Source organism: Microtus ochrogaster, chromosome 6 (genome assembly GCF_000317375.1).
Source record: "Microtus ochrogaster isolate Prairie Vole_2 chromosome 6, MicOch1.0, whole genome shotgun sequence".
NCBI lineage: Eukaryota > Metazoa > Chordata > Mammalia > Rodentia > Cricetidae > Microtus > Microtus ochrogaster.
In genome coordinates, this window is record NC_022013.1 from 85,035,215 (window position 1) to 85,044,858 (window position 9,644).

The 9,644-nt window shown below is 45.8% G+C and overlaps 1 protein-coding gene across 1 annotated transcript in view; it reads left to right on the plus strand.

Annotated features, from left to right (window-relative positions):
* The first annotated feature begins 2,137 nt into the window (after nt 1–2,137).
* Smyd3 (SET and MYND domain containing 3) overlaps nt 2,138–9,644 on the plus strand; it is a 567,552-nt gene continuing 560,045 nt past the window's right edge. The window contains exon 1 of the mRNA XM_005348982.2: nt 2,138–2,375. Within this exon, the coding sequence (XP_005349039.1) occupies nt 2,212–2,375 (164 nt within the window). The 5' untranslated portion in view covers nt 2,138–2,211. The remainder of the gene's footprint in view (nt 2,376–9,644) is intronic.

Below are 9,644 nucleotides of genomic sequence, written 5' to 3' on the forward strand. Positions count from 1 at the left end.
GTTTCTCTTTAATGCCACATATGTTAGGATCTCACCACTTACATTTTTGTGCGAGAGACTGTGTATGGTGGCCACAGGACCAGTTTGTGCAAGTCGGTTCTCTCTTTCTACTCTGTGGGTCTCGGGGATGGAAGGAAGGCAGCCAGAATGGGTTGTAAGTACTTTTCCTGCTGAGTTACCTTGCCAGCTCACAGTTGAATTCCTTTGAAAGGCAGACAATATTCCTGCATGTTCACATCCACATTTTCTCTCTCCATGCCCCTGTTAATGGACATTTGGTTTGCTTCTACTCTTTGCTCCGGAGACTGAGAGTGCTGTGCTGTGAACTCTGATGGAGAAGGATCCACTTGAGTCCTTGCTTTTGTTTCTTTGGTACAGTGAGACTGTCCTTATAACAAATGTGCTTAGGACACATGAAGTCCTGGGTTCTAGTCCCAGCCCAAGCAAAACAAAACGAAGCAATCCAGATCACAAAGCTGATGACAAAACGGTGGGTACATGTGTAAGTGGGAAGGTGAAGGGCTGGGGACATAGTTCAGGGCATAAACGTGGAAGGAGAGACCTCTCTAAAGCATTGTCTTCTAACTTCTACACACACACCTTGGCATGTACCCACTCACACTTATGGACACCCATCACAGACACACACTAACTCGATAATAAAACTTACTTTCTAAAAAAGTGAGTATTTCTGGCACATGCCTTGGATAAGGCAGGGGCTGGGGGAGACAGATATCTGTGACTCAAGTCAGCCTGCTATACACAGAGAGTTCCAGGTCAGCCAGGATGACACGGTGAGATGTGGGTCAGAAACAAACTAACAGAGTATTCGGTGTAAAGTAAGAAATCACCAAAAGAAAAAAATTCAAACAGGATTTCTCTGTTACCGAGGCTAGTCTTCAGGTTGTGGGTTTGCAGGATTGCCAGGAGGCCTGGAGAACTGTGTACAAGATCCCTTTGGTGGGTAGGCAAGATTGTCACACCTTTAGTTTCAACCCTCAGGCAGTGGCAGGTGGCTCTCTGTGAGTTCAAGGCCAGCCTGGTCTACGTGGGTAGTTCCAGGACAACCCTGGCAACAAAATAGAGTGAGCCTATCTTAAAAAAAATTCATTGGTGAGTTCAGCTGTGGCAGCCACTCAGAAGAAGGCAGTGTTATCTGCTCCTACAAAGAAGAGGTGGAATTGTCCAAGGACCAGCCTACTTGTGACACTGCCTTAGGCTACTTTGCTGAGTCCCCAAGGCCACCTGACTGCTTTTCCTCCTTGGATTTCCTCTGGGGAGAGTGTGATCTAATTCATAACAAATATGTAGAGCTCACATTACTTAAAAAAAAAAAGCGCCCGGTGGTAGTGGAGCAGGCCTTTAATCCCAGCAGAGGCAGAGGCAGGTGTATCTGTGAGTTCAAGGCCAGCCTGGTCCAGGACGCGCTCCAAAGCTGCAGAGAAACACCGTTTCGAAAAACAAAAACAAAATCTACAGTGTGGTATCATTAACAGCTAAGTTCATGCCTCAGACCCGGTCGAACATGCTGACATTTCTAGGCACGCCTTGTGTTCTCACTATTACTGGTAGTTTTATACCCATAATCCCAGTGCTGAAGAGGTGGAGATGAAGGATCTCCTAATTCAAGACCTGATTGCAACATATTTTCAATTGGTTCAACAAAGATTACTCTGGATGGTTTATCAATATGAGCACATACACAAACAGATGGCGTGACTGGAAACAGCAAACGCTGAGAACTGTTCTTCTAGGTGGTGAATAGCAGGTGATGGCCACTGTCCTATCAACTTTTCCCTATGCATTAAAATGAGCACAAGAAGCAGGGTGTGGTGGAGTGCACCTGGAATTCCAGAACTGCGGAGGCTGAGGCGGGCAGATCCTTGTGAGTTCTAGGTCTAAATAGAGAGGTTCCTCGGTCAATATAGGGAGTTCCAGATCGCATATGCTACACACATTGAGGATCTGTCTCAAAAAAAAGAAAGAAAAGAGAAAAAAAAAAAGAAAAGAAAAAGAAGAATCGCACAATAATATACGGGAAGACATCCAGGGCAGGTTGTAGTGGGCCCTTCTGCGCATGCTCACATGACCTACCCGCGTTCGTCCCCGCCCCCTAGTGTACGCAAGCGCAGGACGCAGGCGCGCAGTCAGAAAACACGAGACTCAAGCTGAGGGACTCCGTGCGGGTCTGAGGTGCGGATCTGTGGAAGGATGGAGTCACTGAAGGTGGAAAAGTTCACGACCGCCGACCGGGGAAATGGGCTGCGTGCCGTGGCCCCACTGCGCCCCGGGGAGCTGCTCTTCCGCTCAGATCCCTTGGCGTACACTGTGTGCAAGGGGAGTCGTGGCGTAGTCTGCGATCGCTGTCTCCTGGGGTACGTACGGAGGGGTGTGTGGGTCTGGACCTCTCGGGGTCGTCTCTGTGGGATACGTACAGCACCGCAGGCTGCTGCAGGATTTGCGGGGAGCCAGTGGTGCAGATGGAGGAGAAGCGTTGGGCAGTAGATAATCTTGCTGGGGAATAAAACATCTATACTTTGTGCAACGAGCTTCATCGGTTGTGGAAATCAGAAGTGGCAGGGGTGGGTGGGAGCGGGAAGGAACGAGCAGGGGTGTGTACGTCAGGTTCAGAACTGAGGCCTCACCTGATCTGTCTTGCGGGAGGAGGGAGAAGCCTGCTGTTTAGGGTGCACTTTGATGGTCCGAGGTTTGTGTGGCTTAGGCATAGGATGATGAATGAGACATCCTTAAAGAGCCGGTCAAATGAGAATTACAGTGTGTAACAAAAGAGCAGAATACATATCCTCTTAGCGTAAATTACGGAGGGTTTGCTGTGTGCCTTCGCCGTGTAGTGGCTACAAGGACAAACGTAATGCACCACCTATGTGTAGATGCAACAGTTTATGTGACAGTGTTTTGCAAGTCTGGAAGCATAGTGCCAATGTAAGGTGAGTTACTGTTTATAGAATTGTATAACATACATGTGTGTCCATAGGATTTGTAGTTTGTCAGCACAAGCCGGCTTCCCACTTTGCACTGGGGGTAAGGACTCAGATAGGTAGGTTGACTTTCTATATGACCACTACTCCTTCAGGCCCATCAGTCTGTGGCTGGAGTAGGTAGAGGTGGGGAAGTCTAGCTTCACCATTCATTCCACAATCCGGCTCTCCCCGCTCCCCCACCGTTTCTCTGTGTAGACCTGGCTGTCCTTGAACTCACTCTGTAGGCCAGGCTGGCTACCTGCCTCAGCCTCCTAAAGCCAATGGCCATCACTGCCGGCTTCTACAATATTCTTGTTTGGTTTACATTTGAGGACTTTGGTTTGCGTTTTAAAATTAGCAGGTAATAATAATCTTATTTATTATTTTCTGGAGTAATGATAGCAATGACACACACAGGCACATGCACAGACACGATTTGTTGAGGAGGGCAGCTTGAAGTCCGTGTACTTAAAACAATTCATTCCTTTCAAACTTGGCCTCAGATGCATGCACCTCTTCTCACAGACTAGAGAAAGCGGGACTCTTCATTCTGCTACACACTTTGGAGTGTATTCAGAATGTGGGTGCACTGCACTCTGCAGCAGAGGGCTTGCTGCCTCAGTCCTGTAACAAGTGGTGAAGACAGTGGAAGCCTCCTCGGAGACACTGACTGCTGTGCTTCAGTGGGTGGAACAGAATAATTGGTTCATAAACGGTGACAAATTAGTAGTGGAATTACTAGAGATGGCATTTTAAAAAAAATGTAGTGACTTATTTATTTTTATTTTATGTCCACTACTGTTTTGCCTGCACATCTGTACAGTATATCTGTGTGAGGGTGTCATATCTCCTGGAACTGGAGTTACAGACAGATATGACCTTCCATGTGGGTGTTGGGAATTGACCCTGGGTCCTCTGGAAGAGCAGTCAGTGCTCTTAACTGCTGAGCCATCTCTCCAACCTGAGATATTTTTTTAATTTTTTTTTATGTGAATTCGTATTTTGCTTGCATGTATGTTTATGTGAGAGTGTTGGATCCCCTGAAACTGGAGTTACAGACAGTTGTGAGCTGCTGTGTGGGTGCCGGGAATTGAACCTGGGTCCTCTGGTACAGTGGCCAGTGCTTCTAGCCTCTGAGATCCCTCCAGCCCATGAGATGTTCTTTTAAAATTTGAAGTTTATTGATATTTTTCAATTGTATGCAGTATTGGATTTCACTGTGACATTTTTGTACACACGTATCATTGTTCTCAGAGCCGGTCTTGAGTCGTAAGCTACAAGGAACTGCCCATTTTCCAGAATAAAGTCATGAGCCTTTTATGGGTAACAGTGCCTCTTGGTTTACCAAACTACATCATTTTGTCTTTTTTTTTTTTTTTTTTGAGGACCATGGTGATTTAACGACCAAAAGAATTTCTTGAAATGCTGTGGGGGAGTGCTCCGCTTTAAGGCTGGGAGAAACCTGGACCTGAAGGTTGGCAGAAACCAAGTCAGAACTGCACAGCCATGATTGGGCCAGAGTCTGGGCAGTGCCGCTTCTGGTGCATGGCAGTCAGTGGATTGTGCAGCACACTTCACTAGTACCGCTGACAAGGGACCTTGCTGCCGCTTTTTGGGAAAATAATTATTGTTAGCGATTTGCTGTCTTTGTTGGATTAGCTGAGCTCCGGCCTGCTATGGAATATTACTTTATCTAGACAAAGATGTGTTACATTTATTTTGCTGCATTTGTTAAAGATGTAAAGATGTGTTGCTTGGCCGGCCTAAGGCACTTGACTGGTCTAATAAAAAGCTGCACGGCCAATAGCTATGTGGGACTAGTGGGCAGAGGGAGTAAGTAGGAGGAGGGAAGAGAGAAGGGAATGATGGAGGAGAGAGAGAGATATGCCTGTGGCAGCCACCAGCCAACCTTCCACAGAGTAGAATATACGGTGTGCAAGAAAGGTCAAAAACTCTGAGGCAAAACGTAGATGAAGAGAAATAGGTTAAAATAAGTTATAAGAGTTAGTGAAACAAGCATAAGATAAGGCCTAACATTCATAACTAATAGTAAGTCTCCATGTCATGATTTGGGAACTGGTTGGTGGACCCAAAGAAAGCCTGCTGTGTAGGCCACTGCTTGTGCCTTAGCTAACAGAAAAGTTGAGAAAGTATACTGATCTCGGGTAAAAGATAGGAGGCAGACCAGCCTGGTCTACAAGAGCTAGTTTCAGAGTTCCAGGACAGGCTCCAAAACTACAGAAAAACCCTGTCTCAAATAACAACAACAAAAACGAAACAAAACCAACCAAACAAAAAGATAGGCAGCCTGTATTCAGTGTTATAAACAAATGATGTGTCCTTTCTGCTGGTTAGTAGATACTTGCTCATCAATTCTTTACATAAAACAATTGATGTGTGCTTACTTTGGGTTGCCAGGTGATATGTATACTATAATTCATTTGTGTTATAGCAGGCTTTTCGGGGAACACACTCATTTCTGTGGTTGCCTAAAGAATTATCGCAGCCTGAAAATCTAGTTAGTGGAATGCTGGTACATCCATAATGAGGTTTGCCATCACAACCAAATGCCCGCCGCTGTAGGATAAATTTCTGTGTTCCTCTCTTTGTACGGGAAGCCATTTATTTATTTATCCACCCACCATCACTTGTAAAAACTCTTAAGAAGAAGATACGTTGTTAAGTTTCCATAGCCCTAATGCAGAGAATACATAAACTCTTATTTTGTAACATGAGTGTTTGGCAGAATTATTTTGCAAAATCTTTTTTTTTTTTTTCTTGTTTTTTTGAAACAGTGCCTCTCTCTATAGCCCTGGCTGTCCTGGAAATCACTATGAGGACCAGGCTGGCCTTGAACTCACAGAGATCGGACTGCCTCTGCCTCCCTAGTGCTGGGATTAAAGGCATGCTATCACGCCTGGTAAACCTTGCTGTCTTTTATTTGACTTATTACACAATTACATAATAAAACATGGACTTTGTAACATTAAGGGGGAGTGGATAAAAATAGAACAAAGGAACAATTTTATAATTACTTCATTAATGTTCAGAAATGATTGTTAAAAGGTCCTGTTTGCTTTTTTTGCATTTAATTAATGCTTTGATTAGTATATATTTACCTATTTATTTGTTCATTTGTTTTTATTTTTAGACAGGATTTCTTATAGCTCAGGATGTCTTGCTATTAGCAATGTAGCTGAGGATGACCTTGGACTCCTGATCTTGCGTCTATCTTCCAAGTGCTGGGATTATAGGCATGTACCAGTGTGTCTGGCTTTCATGTAGTGAGTGGAAAAGACAACGAAGAGGCTGAGGTTGTCTATAGCTCCGCGGTAGAGTGGTTGCCTAGCAACGGGAAAGAAACAGATGAAATTGTGAATCACTGCAGCTGCGAGTTGAAATCATTCATACTGTTTTTTTCCTCTGCTGTGGCACACAGTTTTAGCTTGCTGCTGATACAAAAGATGGATGGAAGAATGAATTGTGTTTACTTTCAGTTTGTTTTGGTTAAATGCAGAATGTGAAATTTCACTTTAGGGTCTGGAGAAATAGTTCAGAGGCTAAGTAAGGGCACTTCCTGCTCTTCCAGAGGACCTGGCTTTGATCCCCAGTGTCAATGGCTCACAACCACATGTGATTCCAGCTGCAGGGGATCTGATTTCCTCTTCTGCTCTCTGCAGGTGTCTGTGTACACATGGCACACACGCATGGCACACATACACACATGGCACCCATACACATGGCACATAAACACATGGCACACATAAACACACCGTACATACACATGGCACACATACACACATGGTACATATACATGGCACACAAACACATGGCACACACACACTTGGCATACATACACACATGGTACATACACAAGGTACACATGAACACATGGCACACATACACACAGCACACATACACACGGCACACATAAACACATGGCACACATACACACGACACACATACACACATGGCATACATACACATATACACATAGATGAAAATATAAAAATAAATCTCCAGATAGCACTGCTGTAATCACTTGTTTTTCTAGGTCTTCTTACCCAGGTACTGACTGAAGTCTAACCTTTCTACTTTAGCACACGCGGATGCTATTGTTTATGCTGTCAAGGACAGTATTTTGGGGATAGTATAGAAGGGACCAGGTTGCCATCAGCTTCCACATCAGTACTGTCTGCGGACAAATACTCACTGTTCCTTCTGTAGGTTCGGAGCTTCGTGCCTGCCAGGAGGGAAGAAGATGACTTGGAAGTGGGGAGGTCTTCCTTTTCTGCCTTTGTGGACTGTGGAGAGAAGTGGGCAGATGTAGGGTAAACACATTCTGGGAGTTACACGCTCCTGCTGTTCTCGTCTGGCCAATGTTGTGTGCTCATGGTGGGCGTTGAATGGACGGAGGGACAGGTAATAATAGACAGCAGTGGGCGTTTGTCTCTACTCCTTCTCTTTGTTTGGGATCTCTTCTTTGTAGTGCTGGGATGGAGCCTAGGGCTTTACACAGGGTAGGCAAGTATTCTGTCACCAAGCCACGCCCCCAGCCCTGCTGTTTAGAGTTATGAGAAGAGATAGGCAGCTGGCCCTAGCACACAGTGGCAGAAGGAAGTGGCTAGGAGGGGAACCTGTGGGGCAAGGGATTTTGAAATCTGTCTTACCTCGAGGTAGATGGGGGAGGTTAGTACCCAGCGAAGAGTAGGGCTCATGACAGAGGACTGCGTGATTTTGACTCTGAAGTCAGGACTGTGGACACCAGGGATGAGATGCCTGCTCCTGGCAGAACAGAGCACTGAGGATACAGAAAGACACCAGCATCTCAGGCGTTGCTACACTGTATCCAGGGTGTCTAGGAAGATCTTGGAGGACAAACCTCTTCAAAGCAGCGACTCAGAGTGGTCATGGTAAGGACTTAGGCTCAAAATCTGAACATTAGTTGGAAAAAAACTGATACATTTAAATTTTTAATTGTTTGATACATTTAAATTTTTCCTGGCTGTTAGCTGGGTGGTGTTGATACATTTAAATTTTTCCTGGCTGTTAGCTGGGTGGTGGCGGCGCATGCCTTTAATCCCAGCACTCAGGAGGCAGAGGCAGGTGGATCTCTGTGAGTTTGAGGTCAACCTAGTCTAGAAGCACTAGTTCTAGAACAGGCTCCAAAGCTACAGAGAAACCCTGTCTTGAAAAACCAGGAAAAAAAAAATTCCTGGCTGTTTATTAGGGTAGATATTTAGGAAACAGATGCGTTACAGAACAAAGCACACCATATTCAGGAGATAGGTTAGGGTCTTGGAGAAGGTGTGGTGGCCGCATTTGAGCTGAAATGTGTGTTTAGGCCATTATGGCAGTGCAGGAGCATGGTGCAGAAAGATGGTGAAATCTGTCCTGGCTGGGGACTGGAGGACCCAGACTGGAGACAAGGGGAGATGGCTTCATGTCTTATGGTGAGAAGAGGTCCTGGAGAAGGCGACAGTCGTGATTGAAAGGTAAGAGGCAAAGTCAGACATAGTGACACGCCTTTAATCCCAGCATTCGGGACGCAGAGGTAGGCAGATCTCGGAGTTCGAGGCCAGTCTGGTCTGTGTAGCACATTCCAAGCCAGTCAGGGTTACTTAGTGAGACTCCATTTCAAAGACAGACAAGCTACAACATTGAAACGGGCATGACTTTTGGTGCCGGAGAGACGGCTTAGTGGTTAAGAGTGCTGGTTATTCTTCCAGAGAACCCAGGTTTGATTCCCAGCACCACATGGTGGCTCACACTGTCTGTAACTCCCGTCCCAGGGAATCCAATACCATTCTCTGGTTTCTACAGGTACAAGGTATGTGCCGTGAAGCACAAACAGACACACAGGCAATCCGCCTTCATACATACGAAAGAAATACATTTTAAAAAACTAAATAAGAACGTGCGAGACAGCTAAGAGGGTGGTTGCTAAGTGACTCAGGCTTAGAGGTTTGAAATAGTTTTCTAGGAGAGAAGAGGAATTTGCCTCCTGAAGTGTGAGCTTGGTGTCCAGTGTTGTGCGATCACTAAAAACTTGTTTGCATTTGACCTCTGAACACTTAAAGCATTGCTTTTGCCTGTCTCAGTAGCCAGCGGCTTGGCTGTGAGCATTGCATTGACCCCAGGATTCCTGGGTGAGTGTGATGGCAGAGGAAGAGGAGGAACCTGGGATGGCCATGAGCACTGCATTGACCTAGGATTGCTGGGTGAGCGTGATGGCAGAGGAAGGGGAAGGCACCTGGGATGGCCATGAGCACTGCATTGACCTAGGATTGCTGGGTAGCGTGGTTGGCAGAGGAAGAGGAAGAACCTGGGATTGTAAGGAAGGGCAGATATGAAGGTTGGATCTCAGCCTCTAAGCTAGGGAATGCGGTCATAAACAAAGCCGTGGGTTGTCAATGTGACGACATTACATGGTTAAAGGTGTTTTTGTCATGTAGGACAGGGTCTTAGGCCACCCAGACTGGCCTGAACTTACTGTGTAGCAGAGACTGGCAGTGAACTCTTGACTCTACCTCCTGAGTGCTGGAATTTATAGGCATGTGCCTGGCTAAAGGCCTTTAATTTATTTTTTTCCCACTTATTTCTCTCTCTCTCTCTCTCTCTCTCTCTCTCTCTCTCTCTCTCTCTCTCTCTCTCTGTGTGTGT